The sequence below is a fragment of the Lytechinus variegatus genome, chromosome 12, assembly GCF_018143015.1.
Source record: "Lytechinus variegatus isolate NC3 chromosome 12, Lvar_3.0, whole genome shotgun sequence".
Classification (NCBI taxonomy): Eukaryota; Metazoa; Echinodermata; class Echinoidea; order Temnopleuroida; family Toxopneustidae; genus Lytechinus; species Lytechinus variegatus.
This window is the reverse complement of record NC_054751.1, coordinates 8,655,490-8,675,321: the sequence shown is the minus strand read 5'-3', so window position 1 is coordinate 8,675,321 and position 19,832 is coordinate 8,655,490. Positions and strand designations below refer to the sequence as shown.

Sequence of the window (19,832 nt, the reverse complement as noted above, 5' to 3'; positions counted from 1 at the left end):
GGGGGCACGTGCCCCCAATCGACTGGCAAAAAAAAACGGGGAAAAGGAGAAAAAGAGGAAGAAAGGAAAAGAAACGTAGTGGGGAAAGAAGAAAATATTGTTCATCATAATGTTTTATATTTCTTTAATTTTCAGCTCGCGCTCGCAGTATTTGATTAGTGAGATGCGAATGATAATCATGATTGCCATGTCTACAAAAGGTGCTAAATGTGTGTAGATGTAATTCTAACAAAATCAGCAAAGGATGGCACTAGCATTAGATGACTATGTTGAGATATGTATACTCTTAATGGATTTCTAAAGTATAGTCCTTAAGATGATTCTGTTGGGGTCATTATATACAAAAAAATCAGCTCGCGCTTCGCGCTATCATTGTTTATTTAGCGAGACTGCCATGGTACGTATATCATGATTAAAAAAATTGCTTGTAATGTCCCTTTTTATGTCTGAATATTAAAAAATTTCAGCTCGCGCTTCGCGCTCGCATTATTTAATCAGTGTGATACGTATCCATCTATTGGCACTGCATGTACTTAAAATGTCTCTATTAGGTCAGTATATCTGGCAACCTGAGCGCACTTTGCACGCTCCCTTAGTGACTCCAATTTTTTCTGGTGCTCCCCTCTCAAAGCCGTGACCCACGGTACGCCACTGCACCTGACTTAAAATGTTCGGCAACATACTGTCCATAGTGTTGGGTAATGTATGTTTTATAGGTGAAAAAAATATGTATTCTTGGCAATCATTATCCAATTGAGCAAATTTATAACCAAATTAGTTTTTATTACCCAATTTGGACAGATTTTAACCAATAGTTGTGTGGGCAGTATGTTGCCCTGTGATGGTTAAAAATTGGGCCTTTTTGCCCAACGTTTTTAAGAGTGTAATAAAAAAGTAAGAGTTTATTCAAAAGCAAATGTTAAAATTCAAACAAAAAAGGAGAACTGCGTGAATCAAGCCGAAAGGCCTATATTGTATAAACTAGTTCGAATTTTCATCGACTTATACCACCATGCTTACAAATTAATATTGAATGATTTTAAGTTCAGCCTGGACTGAAGAATGAAATTGGGATGGAAGAGACTTGCGGCTTGAAAGAATTAATGAAAATCGGAGAAAAGAGAAATGAGATTGAAATAAATTAATTAAAGACAAAGGCCAAATCATTGCAAGTGCGGAGAAGGGGGGAGGGGGTGGTTGGATCATGGACCTTGGTCCATGGTTGTATGAAATAGTTATAATGGAATTATTGTACGCTGTGTTCTTCATATTTTGAGACGGATAACCAAAGAGAGAGAGAAAAAAAGAAGAAGAATGAAATGGAAGAACCGAAGGTCGATCATGCAGGTGGATTATGGGATAAACATGACCATAAAACACAGGAAATGAATTCAGGCACAAAGCGGGTATTAAATGCTTATGCATGCCTTTTACTATGGTATCAATATTATCATGATTATACAATATACTTCCGTTTCAAATATGGAATTGAAACCCAGCCGAACACTTATCACGGGATTGCTGGTACATGGACGCTAAGAAAAGGAAATATCATGTTACACACCCCTAGTTAACAAATAAAATAAAATCTGTATAATTTTGTATATAGTAGGTACCCTATAATGATGGGACCAGTGGTGACTAGCTTATATGCACCCCCCCCCCGAAATATCAACCAAAATTTGTATCTAAACAAAAAATGATCCGTGGCACTTGCTCCAGCGACTGCTCCAATGGAAAGTCTGCACGTTCAGTAAAAGATTAAACCTAACCTTTAAAACACATAATTTTTATCTTTACATTATTCTGAACAAAACGTCTACTAAAATCAACTCTATGCCCTCTGAGATATCAAGACCGGAGCGAATGTCGTTTCTCATACCCCCCACTATTCACTGTTCTTTTTTAAATAATAATTTGTACATAATAATCATGCCTATTTCATGATAAGTTTAGTTATACGAGTAAAACTACAGTATTCTAATTTTCATGCGGATACCCCTACCCAAATGGGCGCGTCGTGCACTGGTCTAGTGGTTCTGACTTTCGCCTTTCAAACAGAGGGTCGTGGGTTCGAATCCTAGCCATGGCGTGTTTTCCTTCATCAAGAAATTTATCCACACTGTGCTGCACTCGACCCAGGTGAGGTGAATGGGTACCCGGCAGGATCAATTCCTTAAATGCACCAAGCGCCTTTAGCAGTTGGAGCTACAGCCGGGGTATAGTGCGCCACTGAATAGGCAACTAGATAGATCGGTGCCTCATAAATATATATTATTATTACCCACAAAAGAACCGGTCAAATGTTTTAATCACCTCACTAAATGACACAGTCTCGTTTAATGTTTTGGGGACAGTGACAACTTTGAAAATATGTATAACATTTTGATAACGATTTAAAAGATGTTTTCACGTCGACTTTGCTTCTTTAATTTTACTCTTATACACTCTACACAAAAACACAAAAGCTCGCATGGTGACCGCTCTTCTGTGTGCTGAATTCAAAGTTTAATTACTAAATCAAAACTCCTAATTTCAGTCTTACAATCTCCTTATAGGTGCTAAATTAACTTAACTTTTTAGAGTGTAAAATCAAATCAACTTAACAAAAGTTGCAGAGAAGTGTGGGACCCCTTTAAAATGCATGCGACCAATGAGAACGCAGACATTTTTGCATGGTGTAAAATTTGTATGGGTGTAGCACTACGGACTAAAGTCCCGGGGCTAAGTCCACGAAAATATTGTTTTTAGCTAAGCATATAATGATGTACCTTTAGATTGTAACCAATCATAAGATCAATATTGTAAGATTTGTTTACATTTTGTGCTATCACAAAGTCCTAATCATTTCAAACATCGATATAATTTGTAATCATATTACGTGATCACTTTAGAGTCATAGTCAGTATATGTTATGTAAATAAATATTATGTCGTTCATACACAAGTGTGCCCGCCCCCTCCTTTGAAAGTCACAGCAAATATTTAATGGGAATGTGTCGTTGATACACGATGAGGACCTCCCCCCTTTTTTTGTTTGTCAAAGTTTCCCTGAATAGAATGTGCCCCCCTTTAGAAAATCCCGGATCTTCCCCTGTATACGAGAATAATAACCAATGAATACGGAATATCAAATCATGATAGTGGAGAAACTGTATATACGCTGTATTACCATCGAATTCGTGTGACTTGAAAATTATGTTGCATGCAAAGCCTTATAGTTACTTCTATATAATCATCATTTCTATATTGGTTAAACAAAATAATGAGTACTCATGTTAGAAAAAATAAATGAGAGCATGAAGTAAGACCAATCATTTTACTCTCTGCAGCTACCTATAGCCTTTAATTATCACCAAATATGAAGGACTTGAGGTAACACGATTGGACTTTGCAGCTATTTTTGTAAAATATATAACACTTTGCGATAAGGTATATCCTTAGTGTCGACCATATATCAGTACATCGATTTAATACTGAAGACAGCGAATAATCGCATGCCTGCTACATCTGAAAAGCCTTTTCACCATTATCTCTCTTACAAATCAACTTGATGACCTATAACGGGAGTAGCACTCAGACTTTGCTTGTTTACTGTTCTGTGCCGCCATGTTGGTGCTATCTATTTTAAGATCGTGATTAATCACAGAGATAGAGCAATTAATTATGTCACTTCCTTAATTTGCTAACGAAACCCATGTGAAATGCAACTTAGATGATACGACAGGGGCCTATCAACGGACTCGATCGTTGTTGCCGAGGTTGTTGCATATAAGAAACACCATGGACTCTGCTTTGGCAAGTTTTGATAAAATGAGCTATTTAGTGGCATGGGAAAGACAGGATGAAAATGAATGAGTGTGCGAAGGGCGACGGAAAGTAAAGAGAAAATGGAGAGGGGGAGAGAGCTTGTGAGATCATAGGAGAGATGATCAAATTTGAATTCAACAGCAAAAAAGAAAATGAAACATTCACGCCTTCCTTTTGCGAGATATCGTATTTTGTATTATACATTCATCAGTCCAATAAGGAATGCATGATTCAACACCAAAAGATTTCTGGCCCGATGCAAGAAGCTTACATTCAATTCCAGATCAAGAGTGCGACCAAATTCGAACGTTAAGTCCTTCTGAAACTATTGATCAAAATGCGTTTTGTCATTGATTTCCGTTCGACTGCAACTATTTTTTGTTACTAACGCCCCTTTACGCTTTATGTAGGGACATATGTATGTCTTGCAATTGTAGAGGAGGAAGAAGAAGAGGAATAAAGAGGAGACGGAAAGGGAAACGAGAGATAAAGATAAAGAAAAAAAGACCAGGAATAAGGAGAGAAGAGGATTAGGAAGAATGAAAATTCAGAATGGATAAAAGGGGGAAAAGAATGAGACAAAAAGAGAGGGAGATTAAAAGTCACTTTACACACCTCCACCATTTAAATGTTTTGTTTTTGCCTACATTCACACAACCAAACAAGATACAGATATTACGTGTATAGTTTGATATAATTCATTATCTCTCGAGATCATCTAATACACGTACTCTCCAACCCCCTTCAAACTTGGCACCGTTAGGTATGTTTTTTATCCTTGTTAAATCAGGACATTGATGTAAAACGGCAATTCAGCTGATCTTTTTTAAAAACACCATATCATCCATGTACTAAGCCACAGAAGGGAAAAAGAGAGGGAGAGAGAAAAAAAAGAGAAAAAAAAGAAAAAAAAGAGAAACAATAATCCATATCACATATGGAACAAGAAATACTTTTTATTATTGGTTCGAAGACCTTTTTCTTTATTCATAAATAATCTTGGCATTGCATGTGAGAACAAAACAAATCACAGTTTGACACACAATCACTTTTCCTTTGTCTTTGATTTTTGTTTCGATTTCTTGAAATATGTCACGCTTGAACAAACACGGGAGCAAAGCAAACATAATGAAAATAAATATAGATCATTGAATGCGTTTCACATAAAATATTCAAGGATTTATTTTCAATGCTTTAAGCATATTCATAAAAGTCTTTAAAAGAAAAGGACGATTGATTAAAATCATTAAAAATATATATCTTCATAGTTCAACAACAGATTAAGATTGAATTGAAATGACATAAACTAATGATTGTTAACACATTTGAAAGTGAACGTAGAACACATATCGAACTCAACTGAAACAAATATAACTAATATTGCACGGCTCTGCCAAGGCAAGTAAAGAATCAATGGTAGAGATTTCTACATAATCACAAACACAAACTAACGAAGAAGATCATCTACTACCGTAAAAAATAATAATACAAGATAAAATCAAGCCAGAATTTTTCCCATCTCATGTATAACAAACGTACAAAATTACAAAGTTTCGTTCATATGAGAATATCAAATTTTACGAAATTCAAGAGCACCATGATACAAAATGTTGGTATGATTTACCCATGTTATTGCAACAACAGAACAATTATCGCAGTTAGTACAACCTCGAAGTAAATACCTATTACATGAATGACGCAAGAAACGTTTCATATAAACGTACAACTCTCCATTCCCTCTTTTCTTTGTACATTCTCGTTAGAGTCCTTATACTTCTGACACTTAATTCGGTTTTTCCCTTTACTTCATGAGGTTCCGGACGGTATCGCTTTTTTTAATACGAAAGAAAACGTATCCCTAACTAATCATTGGCATGTTTTAGGCACTGTTTATTTAAGAGCCTTTAAACTAATCTTTCATTTTTTTCAGATATGAAATAAAAAACGCAAAACAAGAAAGAAATTCATGTAAATTCCTTTCACGAAAACATCAAAGTCAAGAATTTGTGAATGAGTTTTCTCATGAAAACGACAACAAACTAAGAAACGATGAACTTGATCAGCCTTTAAGTAAGAGACAACTGCACATCCAGAGTTCAACAATATCAATTATGTACATTCCAACTCTGGCAGCATGAATACTGATGAGATATTTTCAAAATACATACATAAAACTTATACATGTAAAATAAGAAAACTAACATAGATAATGAAAACAGATCACACTTATAACCTATCCCTCTAGGAATGTTTATATTTTGGCGAGAATTTGGTTCAAACTTCAGTTTGGCCATTTGAGCAATGGGCCCAAATTAGGCATAAAGGTACGCGTTATCTGTCGACAGAATCTGAATCACGTAAAATAATGTCAAGTTTTGTATTTTTGCATCACATGGGAAAGAAAATCGGACTCGGCGTTGGACTAAGATCAGGACATTCCAAGGCACATGAGTGGGCTGAACCACTTTTCGGTAAGACAGGAAGATTGAAATTGAAAATCAAGTTCTGTTTCCTCATGTCCGTACCGACAGGGCTAGAGTTCTGACTCCTGGAACTGGGTAGAGACATACTACGCGCCATCCTCTTCACCAACAATGGAGAGTTTCCCAAGCTGAGTTGTCTGGTTGATGTTGTTTTCCCCGTCGGATTGGTTGCAGGACTTGGCGCGGATGGTGACAGCGCCGAGTCTGAATACTTGTTGGGTGAGCTACACGCGGTATTACTGAAGAAAGAACTACTGGTGTGGTTGCAAGGTGAGTTCTGATCAGTGTTCTCTTTTCTGCTGCTCGCTAGTTCATTTTCAAAACGCAGCAACTGCAACATGAAGGCAAGGTTGGGCGAGATGACAGTTCGCTCGCTGCGGACGAACTCGAATGCTTCTTCCAGGCGGATTTGACGGACTTTCATGAGGTATGCCAGACAAATGGTGGCTGAGCGGCTAATACCCGCATGGCAGTGGACAAGGACACGACCCTCACATCTCTCTACAGAATCTGCAAATTGATAAAATATTGGAGAAAATGATTCATTAATTACACATATTTGTTTTTACTACATAGAGCTATTGAGAACCGAGCATTATGCTATCGTTTGTCAAACCGTTTCTTTTGTTCATACTAAATTTGTTTATACTATATATATTATTGTTTTTCATATAAAAAACACATGTAAGCGATCCATCAAACCAATGATGCTAGAACTCTCTAAAAGAACCTTGCCCAAATGTGATCATTCAGATTGTCTTTGATTAAAAGAATTGGGTTTGATGTATTTTCATTGTCATTACATTATCAAACAGACAAAACAACTCACCAATGAAGTTATTGGCTTCCTCAAACCAGGGCAGTAGGTCTGCATCTGTGTTGTCGTCAACAGGAATCTGCATATATCTGAAACCCGTAGGGAAGTAGTTTGGCAGCCTGGATACGTTCAACACTGCCGTGATCCCGTGTTCCTCCAAGACCGACAATCTTGACGCATGGAAGTTGCTTCCAAGATACAAGTGCGGGAGTAGCCTTACAGGATCATTGCACTCGTATCCTGGACCACTCTGTTGATTCCCACTTGGCACCAGAGGCGTGGTGGGTCTTTTGAGGGCAGTGTTGTATTTGGACGGTTCTGGCGGTTCCCCACACTTGATCGTCGGCAGAGAGAGGACAGGGCCACGTCGGAGAAGAGGTGGTCGTGGGCTTGGTGGAGGTGCGGAGAGGGTTGCAGCGGTTGGTGTAGAAGGGTGCTTGTCAGAGGACTTTTGGTGACTTGGAGTTATGCTGATTGGAGCAGGTGGAGGTGTTGGCATGTTGGGAGTTGGTTGGCTTGGTGAACTCACACACAGCGCTGGAAACTCCACCGAGAATTGGCTGAATCCACCTGATCATAATAAAATTTGAAAAAAAAGAGAAACATACGTAAATACATGTTTCTTTCATATTGTGAATAATAATGAATTACAAATGTGTAATGCAAGCAACGTTTAAGAAAGTAAACAGCTTATTACATGGTGTGGAGGCCTAGCTAGAAGGTACTCGATCACGAGTTCTGCTTTGCAACAGCTTTATCAATGGACATGTAACGATTCCCGATGAAGAATTACAATTCTGGCCACCGATACAATACAAGACCACAGCTTTAGGGTTATGAGGTCAATAGATTTCCGACTTTTTTTTTTAGAAAAAAAAATCACATTAACATGACTACAAACAAAAACAAAAGTGATTCTTGAAAATAAAATGACAACCCACCCCCCAAAAAACAACAACTAACAAAACAAAGTTGTGAATGACAGTGGTCCGTCATAATCGTGTTTATTTGTGAAATAAACTGGAATGGAACTTGTTCCTAATAAATGAACTAACAATCCAAGAAGATCATAAAAGAGATGAAAACCGTCGATAAAAGTGTGAAAAATATATGATTGAGAAATAATACAATTCAATATCGAAAGAAAAGAGAAAAATAAGAGTTGGATAAGAATGTTGGAAATAATTCTCTACCTGTTAGCGCACACGAAGGCATATCATAGATGAGCATGAGTAAATATTCTTATTCCAAAGTAAATGAAATCAATATATCCCTGAATTGACAGTACAAATAATTGAACAGTAGCAAAATATATTCGAAGCAAGGCACGATAACCAAGAACCAAACACTGTTTGTGTGATTCACCACTAAATGCAAATGAACACCCTCACAGTCACAACAACGGTTTTATACTGCCCGCATATACACACACCCCCTTTCTCGAGTACTCGGCTCGTACATACAGCGCTATACACACCGGAAGTCAATGCATCCTCTACAGATTGCGCGCGCTGCAAGCAGGCGGTGCTTCGCGATTACCGGACACGCATCCAGTCAATCAAGTGATTATGCTAATGCATGTTCCGCAAAACCGCAGCGATAGTATCAGATGATTCAGGTCATGAAAAGTAATGAGTGTCAAGTTTTTGTTTACATTTTGGAAAGGGGTTTGGAATGCAACTGGACTGGTTTATTGCGTACTAACCATGCCTCCAATGCCGTGCTTCAAGATTGATATCAATGCATTATGATTAGACTTTGCTGTAGAAATAAATGAATGATCATTCCCACTTCAAATTCAATCCAATTACCCAATAGCATTACACAATGTTAATTCATGTGCATTCTACTGCGTATCTTTATAAGATAAGGTCTGGACACTCACTGATCATCTATCATATTGTGAATGACTAGTGAGTGACCACAATTATGAAGGAGGGTGGGGGGGAATATGAAAATAAATATACGCATTTTCATACTTGACAAGTCTTGAGGGTTGGATATCTACTGTATATAATATATGAAAGTAATCTACGATATGGCTGTCATGCCTGAATTCAGTTTAATTATGCAACTTATAATCGTCACCATCAACACCTTTATGAATATTACAAAATCTTTAAATCAACGTCACAATCATTGTTATCGTTATAATTGCATGAAATATATGCGTCAACTTCCATTCAGACTTTCTGTCGAATATATTTATTGTAGCAGTTCCATTTTCATTTGAAGTCTTGCCAAACGTTTGACGTACTGTACATGCACGGGATATTTTCACTTTGAACTTCGAGCAATTACAATCCTAGATGTCACAACAAGAAAAGTGTGAGCAGATATAAATGACTAACATCACAGGAAAAGGAAGTGGTTGAAAAAAATGAAAGGACGTGAAGGATTACAGGGGGGGGGGCAATAATGATGAGAAAGCTCACTTCCCCTTCCACAAAACAGGAAAATGAAAAACGGGGGAAAGACGACGATGAGATTTTCCCCAGTAAGTGAAGAACTAGATTTCCGAAATAAAAAATTAGGATATCAACAGCTCAGACCGAATATGTTGTTAAATTATACTGATCATGATGTTTTTTGCATTAATAAAGATGCAAGAAAATACGTACATGTTTTGATTTGAATTACTGGTATATTTTGATCAAATTACATCTACAGTATGATTAAACACACGTAGTGCCATCCGTGAAATGGATCAATTTTGGTGATTTAAGGCGACCGCACTCCTTACGACTGGTCTGCGACCCGATTTTATAAAATGTAGTAGAATTTGATGCTAATATTGAGACTTGGAATATCTTACTCTGTAATGTTCTAAATCATCGTATACGAATACCTATGATCAAATTTGTGACTATACTATCATCCTTCTTAGAATAAAAGCGAATGTAATATCTAGTCGTAATGACGTCAAAGCAGACGTACGATTGGCTACGATTTGAAACTAATTTGGACTTTACTCCAAAATAAGGGCTTGTAATCTTTCAAAATGGCTATAATATTATTTCAATTAATTTTAACCTCAAATAAAGTTATATGTTCCATTCACATCTTCAGAAAATGAGCAAAAAGCGATTTGATCCAAAATCGGGTCGCAGACCAGTCGTAAGGTGTGCATGCGGTCGCCTTAAGTTGTATATTTAACATTAACAGTGCAGGCAATGATGGAAATTCATCTGGCACTTGGTCATTATTTATTTTAGCAGATTTTGCACATTATTTATCGTATGAGACGGTTCTTTTGACACCTTTTTGGTACTTTAATAGGGTATAATGCAGCAGACTCATTTTTCAGAAAAAATATGTTAATAGAATGGAAAGTAATTCATTTGAATTTTGAATATATGTTAATTAGATTCGAGAGTAGAGTATGCTTTCTAAAATGGGGGAGCAGGATTTGGCGCGTAAAGTATAAAGGCATGGCGGGAAGTGAGGAATAGCTGTGCAATTTATCAATTTCCCTTCAGTTTACTACAGTCATATCATAGAAATTATACACACCAAACTGTTTCAAATGCTTTTCATGAGTTTTTATTTGGTGGAACTAATTACCGACGGTGGGGAGGAACGTGCATACAGAGATGATTTTCATTTTTTACCGCGCAAACGGGTGAGATCATTAACGTGACTACATACAGTACATGTATGACTGGGTTCGATGAGCAAGCAGTTGGAAATAAGTTAATAACGACAGTTGGTGATGATGAATAAGTTTCTTTTGAGAAGCTCAGCGTACGTGGGTACCTGTTAAAAGAAGACTATTGGATGTATATGCAAAGTTTGACTTTTTCTTTTAACCAGGACAGTCTTTCCGGATTGAGACTGAATGACAATTAGTTTTGAATTGCACGCAAGCTTAAACGTATAATTAAAGATAAATGATAATCGCATCTAGATCATGGTTAAGCGATTTACAAAAAGGGAAGCCAATGAATACCATTCACCAAACAAAAAGCCAAAGGGTAAAACGGGTGTTATTTTATGCCTCGGTCAGGGACGAATGCCGTTACGCGTGACGGACGTCTCAACGTCCGTTGCTTTTATTCGGCCCTGAACTTGAGATTGCCATGACTTGTGAAAGGAAAAAAAAAGGGTACGCGTTCAGTGACCTATAAGTATCGGTTTTGGCGAGCGATGCGAGGATGCTTTGTTTACGAAGAGTGAGGAGGGGGGGGGGGGGTCAGAGAGAGGGAGAGAGAGAGAGAGACAAAAGAAAGAGAACGGGGGGGGGGGTAGAATTACAGTGTACATACGAAATAATGATAATATTGAGAAGGAAGTTCGATCGAAATAGAATTACCAATCGGCCTATGTGCTGGTTGCCTATTTTTTTTATTTTGTAAATGAAACTTGTTCAGTTAAATTGTTTGGGCGATATTGCTGAATATTACAGTCAGCATGCTCAGTCAAGTCTTAAAAGAAGCAAGCTATACTGGCTCATTAATTATTGTTCCAAAGCGTGATCTGAAGTAAAAATATTAAAAGGGGTCAGTTGTAGTCCAATTTGGTAACTCTACCTTGACCGGGTATATAGACGTCACTAAAATCGACTGATCTGGACACGGGCTGACCCCATTGATCAAAGTGACCTCTCTGTTTTCCGTCTTCGCCATTTTGATTTTCAGCTGGGATTCGCTTCAAATACTCATCATAATACGATCCAAGAAACAATTGATAACAGGAAATGTGGTTTGATGGTAGGTTGGGGTAGATTGATTCATTTCATTTCATACTGAATTAGTCAGTGTTTGTTTTTGTTGCCATTTTTCTGTTATTGTTGTGTAGGCTACAGGTAAAAGACAAACGAAAAACCATATTCAATCAACCGATAGAAAAAAGCGTGAAGAGGGGGGGGGGGGGCGTATCTAAAACAAGCACCTATAAACGGATAAATTATGATCGATTATCTCACACTGAATTAAGTAAAGCTCGTTGACAGCAAAACTAATCTGGAAACGGAAATTGCCACTTCGATGAGGCTCGAAAACTAATTACACCACACTAAAGGCACCGCCCCTAGAAGAGGCAAGAGAATTCGTAATCGATGACGATGTAATTATCAGAAGGGAATAAGACAAAAAGGTCGATATCAACATGGGAACTGTTAACACTGTGCGTTAGTAGACAGAAATGGGGTAAGAAAATTGTAATACAAGGTCTAAGATTTGTTTTAAAAGACTTTAAATAATTACAAATTTGCTTTAAAAGACTTATCAGTAATTTATAGCGATTCTCAATTATGAAAAATGAAAGCCTATACCAATTACATTTATAATATGGGAATATTATAAAACAGACATTACAGTTACAGTAAATTGGCAAGCTTACATTTTCTTTCATTCGATTAATAAGGATTTTACAAACATGTATGAAAAAATAAAGAAATACCCTGATTAACAAACATGTAGTCAAATAATGGGGAATGGTAACAGCCTTATGAAGAAGTTCAGAAGCTAGACGAACGTGTGCATGGTGAATACTGACCGTTCTTCGTTACTCTCCGTTAAACAATTTTGTATCCACTCTCTTTTTTTTTTCTTCCTTGTATTCATATTTAATATCGCCCGGAGGCAATATTGTAAATTTACTTCCGCTGCCGAAGGAAAAAGAAAATGCTAACAGCATGCATTAAAGCTACGCCAACTTAGTGCTCTGTTTCGCGTTTCAAGAGATGTACACGGGCACTATGAACTTCAGGGCACCTATCTCTGAAGGGTGCAATACTAGTAAATATAAATCCCCTCATTCAGAATATTATACATGATTTTCAAACAAGAAATTAATTGGTATTGATAATGTGGGACGGGGGGGGGGTGTCTCTAATCATGTGCAAATATGAATACAAATTATCCGTAGTACGAGTGAGCCCAGCTATATTGAACTTGAAGAAATTTTTTTCATAAAGTAACGACGGTCGATTTGTGATCTAACAATTTTTGAAACACGATTTTGAAAAAATATATATTTTGCTGTCTTTAATAAGCAAGATAAATGCTAATGACATTTATCATTACATTCCACCGCAGCCCTCCTGACATTTTGTAATTAATGTGTACTTTGATAAGAACAATTATTTAAAAAGAATTGCTTTTCCTATTCATTGCTCTCTATCGTCATCAGAAATAGCCCTTGCTTCTTTTGAAACTGACAACTTTACAGTTATGGAGTTACTTCTCGTGTATGAACTTAAAGGTATTGTTTAACTTTGTGAGCAGCTGATTTAAAAAATTCTCAAACCAAGATGAAACATGTGTATGTATTAGAACTAATAAACCCTGAAAACAACCATTATTGAGAATGAAAAGCCAAAACTACAAGGCAAACCTCGATTTTGTAAATAGGCGTCTTATAGACACCTAAATAGTACACATAAGTGTGTGGGATGAAATTAAGATGGTGTTTCCGGTCACTTTATATTTCAATTTTTGAAGCACTAAATAATCATTTTCGAACGCAATTTTTTCTGGGCTTCATTTTAGGAACATATCACAGACACAGGTGACAAGTGTGACCTTGTAGCTCAATTTTTTTTAAAAGTCAAACCAATGTTAACCAATCACTTTAACTCAATGAATGTGGAAACATGTATGTTCTTGCAAAATTATATTTTTGAATTGTCTGTACAGTTATTTTTCAAACCGAGGGACGCCATTCAGTTTGCTAAATTATAAAATCTCATAAATGCTTTCAGATTCAGGCCTATATATAAACATAAACACCAGGGGCCCGTTTCATAAAACTTGTTATAATAACGAATTTACAATAACAGCTAAAAGTTATAAAATTCTTCAATCTGATTGGCTGATGGTAAATTTATTTTGGAAAATCTGCATTTGTTATTATTGTAACAAGACTTTATGAAATGGAATCATGATCTCCCTGCGTGAGGCACATGTAACAATGTAATTTCTTGTTTCCCCTCTAAGAACAATCTACCACATTTTTGTACTTTTAAATCCAAATCAATTAAATAATTTACATATATTGCAGCTTTTTGATACGATATTACATGTAAAATATATGAGGCCTGTTACACAAAACATTCACGAGAAATGAAATAATCCACAGCAAGCAGCGTGGAAACATATGGACAATTTCCGATTCTTTTGATATCCTTTCATGGGAGGAAATTATTAACAAATGTGCTGGTACGTGCATCATAGTATACCATTGTAAATCGTATTGTGAAGATCATTTTTCTTTCTTCACACCAATAAATTGAAACAATAATTGGCCCTTCAATAAATGTGTAATTAAGATTCACGTAACGTGATCATCGAGTGGCGGATATTAGGATATATGTTTTCAATGTGATTTACTTTAAAATGATATCATATGTTACTGAAGTCTATAGAGCTGAACCATGCGATTTTAATTTGCGCGTTATTGAGGTGAGGAATTTCCTGAATGGAGCATGATATATTATACACGTTCCAATGTGCTGTTCCCTTTTCGATCTAACGTGTATGCAGAGAACTGATATCAGTCAAGCAATATCGCGCTTTAAGTAAATTTGGAGATGGAAATGACAGGTAACGAACAGGCATTTCGATGTGTCCGTGTAGAAAATGAAGACTGACAAACACAATTATTCCCCCGCTTTACCCTTTTTTCTTACGATAAAACGTTATTGTGAATGTAGTGGATTTCAAGAAGAAAATGGGAGAAGTGGGTAAAACCTCCGCTAACTTTCATTATGCGCCAAATACAAAACGTGTTTACGTTTAGACAGGAAGGGTCAAATATTTTATTGAAAGAAAATCGAGAGATATGAATTTTATTAAAGATTTTATCATTGCTTTACTTTAAAAAATTGAAATGCGATGTTCTTGTTTTCATGCATGTCTGTGATGAAACAAAGACGTTTACTAGCAATAATTCAGGGACATTGAAGCACCATTTATTAGTGTGAAACTCGGAAACAATTTCAGGATTTGGTTATAGGCCCACCATGGTAAAGCTATAAATGAGGAAAAAAGGATGGAGAGTAACAACGAAAACTGGACTAGCCTTTGGTGGTGACCTGTCATGTCGCCAGTTTCATGACAAATCTGAAAAGTAGATTTGTGTTGAAAATAGATAATTGCGAATATTTCTATTTGAGTTGATCACAAAATGTGGAAATTAAACACATCACGAAATATATCTTAAAGTCTTACTAAGTCCTGAATTTGGGCAGAATGTGAATATATTAAACACATCACGAAATATATCTCAAAGTCTTACTACATATGTCCTGAATTTGGGCAGAATGTGAATATATTAAACACATCACGAAATATATCTCAAAGTCTTACTGTGTCCTGACTTTGGGCGAAATAATAATTGTACAGTATGCTAACAGTTTCAAAATGTCGAGAACCCTCAGAATATGAAAACTTTAAATACATCTATTCTTTTACAAATTTCCACATTACAAAAAAATAGTTTTGGGGAATATATCTATTTGGAATGTTACAATATTATTTGTCACAGTAGCGGTCACATGAGGCCAGTCCAGTAATTTCAAATCATATTTCAATAAATGTTGTGACATTTTATATTCACTTTCCTCCTTAAAAGTACAAGAGGCAACGAAAATATTTGTAGATACAAAAATCACATTTCATGTTGTATCTGGCCAGAACGTCTGTAGTTAGGTAGGAATGTTTTTGTATACAATCTACGATACAAATCGGAATGAACATGTCTAAAATATCTTTGAGGCATCATAATAGCTTTAAAAGGAATGTGTTGGATGGTTCTCCTCAAACTCCTTGGTAAAACCATGGACGTATTTAGTAAGCAAACAATGGTAAAACCATAGAGATATTAACACAGTGTTAATATCTCTATGGTAATAAAAGCAAAAAAATAAAAATTATGACGGATCCGCCTGCTGCTATCATCAGTAGATAGCTCCCATTTGGCTTATTGTGGACAATAGTGAAGATTCGAACAGATGCTCGCTTGATATTTTGCCGCAGGCAGGGAGGTCGATATGATAGAAGCCACGCGTGTTATGAGGCTGTGTAATGCAGCGTAATGAATTTTTCAGATTGTCCACATTTCATAGTTTCCGGTGCATGAAATAAACAACCTCAGCTGGAGTCAATGTTGAGCAAAACTGTGAGGTATTAAATGGGCGAGAGGAGTGAAACACTGACTGGTGACTATGGTGTCCATTTTTTTTTTTCATTTTCTTTTTTTCTTTGGAGGGGGGGGGGGGCGGGTCATGGCCTTCAAAAAGTTTCATGACCAAGAAAAAAAGAGAAAGGGAAAGGAAATAATAACATATTTATACTAATTTCAAAACATTTATACAAAATTATTTTTAAAAAATGATTAAAAAGCTATTTATATGAAGCAAATTGGTTTGAAGAAAAAAGTAAAGGAAAACATTTTTACTTGCTAGCTAGCATCTTTTGGAGCCTTTTGCTTCATCCGTCATATATCTGGCCCTCTCAAAATTCTTGACTCATTTACTAATATGGCAGTGTATCCTATTGCCGGACACTTTCATTTCAGTCAGTTTAAAAATGACAACTAGAGGAAATACAATCAAGAAAAATTATCACTTGCTATTCCAAATATTCCGAAAATTATGAATATGATGAAATTATTTTATATTTTCCAACCGTTTTCTTTGCACCGCACTTGCCGCATACCCCTCCGCGAAAAACAATTATTTTCGTGCGTGACAAATTATATTGTAATTCCGGACGCGCGCCGGACGGGTAAAAAATATTCTTGATTATAATGATGTAAGAAAGAATTGGTGTGATTTTTTCGGGATTAATCATCTCATGAGTAAATTCTAAGTTTTTGTATGCTTTCTTATAACGATTCTGAGCAGATCTTTGTTATAAATTTGCGTTTGCTAACTAATTTCCTTTTTTTTAATTGCGCGTTCGATATTGCACTTCCAAGTGTTAATGCTCGTTCATATCGTAAGACTCGGTCATCAAGTTCTATCGATGCGCTGTCGATCATGACGGCTCTCCATCACGGTAAACCTCGCGCACGGCCGGGGTATACCCGGTACATTGAGAACTAGCCGTCGACGATTTAATCGATGGAGCGTACGAGATTGAAATTCGGCAAATCAGGTCCGTATATTTCCATCAGATAATAGATCAATTGGGATCAATTGTTAATGCCAAAACTGTGTTATATGTTATTTCAAGCATTTTTTGTCATTTTTAGAGAAAAATAAGGTAAAAATTATATTTTCGCCTTGTTTTTGCATTCTCGTTCTTTGAATTGATCTGTGATATTGAACTGCGGAAGTCTTACGGTACGAAATTGATTTCCTACGCAGTTATATGCGCGTCCGGAAATATGATAGTGTCCGGTAATACAATACGTCACTATACATGTATTGATAGCCACTGGAGTGAGTACACTGGGGTACGGCTGGTGCAGTGGGGTTGGTGATTTCAGCACAGAATAGAGTTCAGTGCATGTCAAACGTTTGTTGTTTCCTCTAAAGAATTCCACACACGGATAAACTGAAAATAAAAATTAAAATCTTACGATTTTTAATGGCAAAAAAATTGTCTTTAGGAGTTTGTTGTCATCGTAAAAAAAAAATGAGCGTTTGGCGATCATGTAGGTCTACGTGACGGAAATGGAGGTCCCGATGGAGGTCTAGGGTCTACATGTACAATACACAGGCCTGCAATACATTCTAGTAAACAATAATGAAATTTTGGAGAAAGACAGAAGAAAGAGAGAAAGGTAGACAGAAAAGGGACACAAAGAGCAAAGATGTACATGTACATGTGGGATGCATCATCATGCATGATCAGAGAAATTGACATCAGACATGTTCTGCTCATTTAAATGCTTACAAGGCATAAATTTTTTTACAAAGCTTTCCTGTTAATTGTTATATATATTTTTTTCAATCAATGGTTTTAAACTTTTCATGACGATATAATTTTTTTTAGATCTAACATTATTCTATAGGTGTGTAAATGTATAGATCTACCATTAAAGAATCCATAATGAAAATATGGAATTTTATGCGATCATTAGTTTAAACATCCATTTGGGTCCTTGTTCAATTTTGCCGATTGGGTGTCATTTGAAACTTAGGAAAATTAACTTTCTAAATTATCAATAGATCTAGAATCTTGGGTCTAGACCTATCATGCCTAGATGTGGTTTTGTTTTACAAGCATGCATGCATACATGTATGATATGGTATCCTTTCTTCAATTTGTTTACTATTTTGTGCGGGAAATCCATTTGAGTGGCATAGATCATGTAGACTTTAACTTATGTGAAAGGGTAGATTTTATCTAGTTAGCTTTACAAATACATATCATGCGATTATTTATAGATCTGTCTAGGTCAGCATATGACAAAACTATACAATCCAATTTTCTTGGGTTTTTTTTCCACTTCATGGCTATACTACACATTCAGTCTTTTTCAGATTCAGTTGAGGCTACACATTCAGTCTTTTTCAGATTCAGTTGACTTTAGTCAGAACTCAGAATCGGGATAGGCCTAGATCAACTTACCAAACAGATAATAAATTTTCACAGAGAGCTGGGGAAAAGGTTCCTGATATAATGACTCTAAAACCCAATTCATGTTCTCTCGTGACCCTTCGTTGTCTGTTTGAAATGTCTCTTCATCGTACACCAAAACTGCCTGGTAAAATCCTGCAAGAAGTCTAGACCGAACATCGGAACACGTTACGAGGTGATCCAGCGGGAGTGGGCCCTTTGAGCGGCGCTTCAGCAGCATAGGACAGTGAACGTTCAATGCATCGACGATGTGCAGATTGTTGTAACATACAAACGGTCTACAGTCAAGTAAAAGGACTCTGAAATCATCTGTCGAAAACCATGATCTTAATTGTGATCCTATAATAGGCTCGGCTCGTACAGAAACAGTCATTGTTCACAGAATTTCCCGCACAATTCTCGTCGCGTCGAAGATGAAAAACGGTCAGCAGCACAGCATCAGCACAGGCAAGGTACCGTACGCTGCCCAATCGTCGCTCAGTTTACGTATTTTCCTTTATGTTTCATTCAATTAGCTACGATATCCTTACTTCTATATGTCATCTGAAAGAAAAAATACTGTAAGATCGTTTCATATGATAATAATCATATGTCTTCAAAGCACCGCTGTGTAATTCGCCGTTCTCGTCACCCCTTGCGCCTGCCCCATTGCCGCTCACCACTGCCCTAACCCCGCTCACTTAGCGCGCGCATTCATACATGTATATAAGGCCTGACATATTCTTTTTTCTACCTTTTTTACTTGCACTTCTGAGTGAAAAAGTGTGTAATTTTGTTGTGATTGAATATATTGTTGACAAGTTAGTACACTGTATAAAATGTTCCTTTCACCAAGTGCAATTATTTTTAGGGTTTTTGTTGCTTTTTGTTACTGATCTACGCCTATAATATATCTTTTTTTTTATCCTTCAAACTATATTCCGTATTTTTTTATAAAAAAAAAACCTTTCCCGACATTTTTTTCACTGATTACAAATTGTCTAATTATATGAATATGATTCTAATCTATTCATGAATTTTATGAGTGTATAATTATTATCTATATCTATTTATTTCGGAAATGAAAAGTATATGAAATTCAATGGAACATAATTGTAGGCTACAACATAATTGAGCACCCACTGGACTGATAGGATCAAATAAATTTCTGTAGTCAATAAAGACCATTTGACCCTGTCCAGTTCTTACATAA

The 19,832-nt window shown here is 36.4% G+C and overlaps 1 protein-coding gene across 2 annotated transcripts; it reads right to left on the bottom strand.

Annotated features, from left to right (window-relative positions):
- Positions 1 to 4,760: 4,760 nt before the first annotated feature.
- LOC121424991 (dual specificity protein phosphatase 1-B-like) lies at positions 4,761 to 19,086 on the bottom strand. Of its 2 annotated transcripts, none has more exons than XM_041620904.1 (3): positions 18,632 to 19,086; positions 7,122 to 7,679; positions 4,761 to 6,802 (listed from the first exon to the last, which is right to left on the bottom strand). In XM_041620904.1, exons 1-3 carry the CDS (start codon positions 19,011 to 19,013, stop codon positions 6,198 to 6,200), a joined length of 1,545 nt encoding a protein of 514 aa, XP_041476838.1. In that variant the 5' UTR covers positions 19,014 to 19,086; the 3' UTR covers positions 4,761 to 6,197. The 2 variants fall into 2 exon arrangements, with proteins under 2 accessions (XP_041476838.1, XP_041476839.1); XM_041620905.1 differs by lacking the exon at positions 18,632 to 19,086 and adding an exon at positions 8,303 to 8,502.
- Positions 19,087 to 19,832: the final 746 nt, after the last annotated feature.

Excerpts from the sequence above, each read along its gene's own strand:
- LOC121424991 (XM_041620904.1), bottom strand. The coding sequence starts at position 19,013 with ATGACTGTTTCTGTACGAGCCGAGCCTATTATAGGATCACAATTAAGA. Across the intron at positions 7,680-18,631 it reads GAAAATTTATTATCTGTTTG|GTGGATTCAGCCAATTCTCG; the intron begins GTAAGTTGATCT and ends TATTATGATCAG. Across the intron at positions 6,803-7,121 it reads GGAAGCCAATAACTTCATTG|ATTCTGTAGAGAGATGTGAG; the intron begins GTGAGTTGTTTT and ends ATCAATTTGCAG.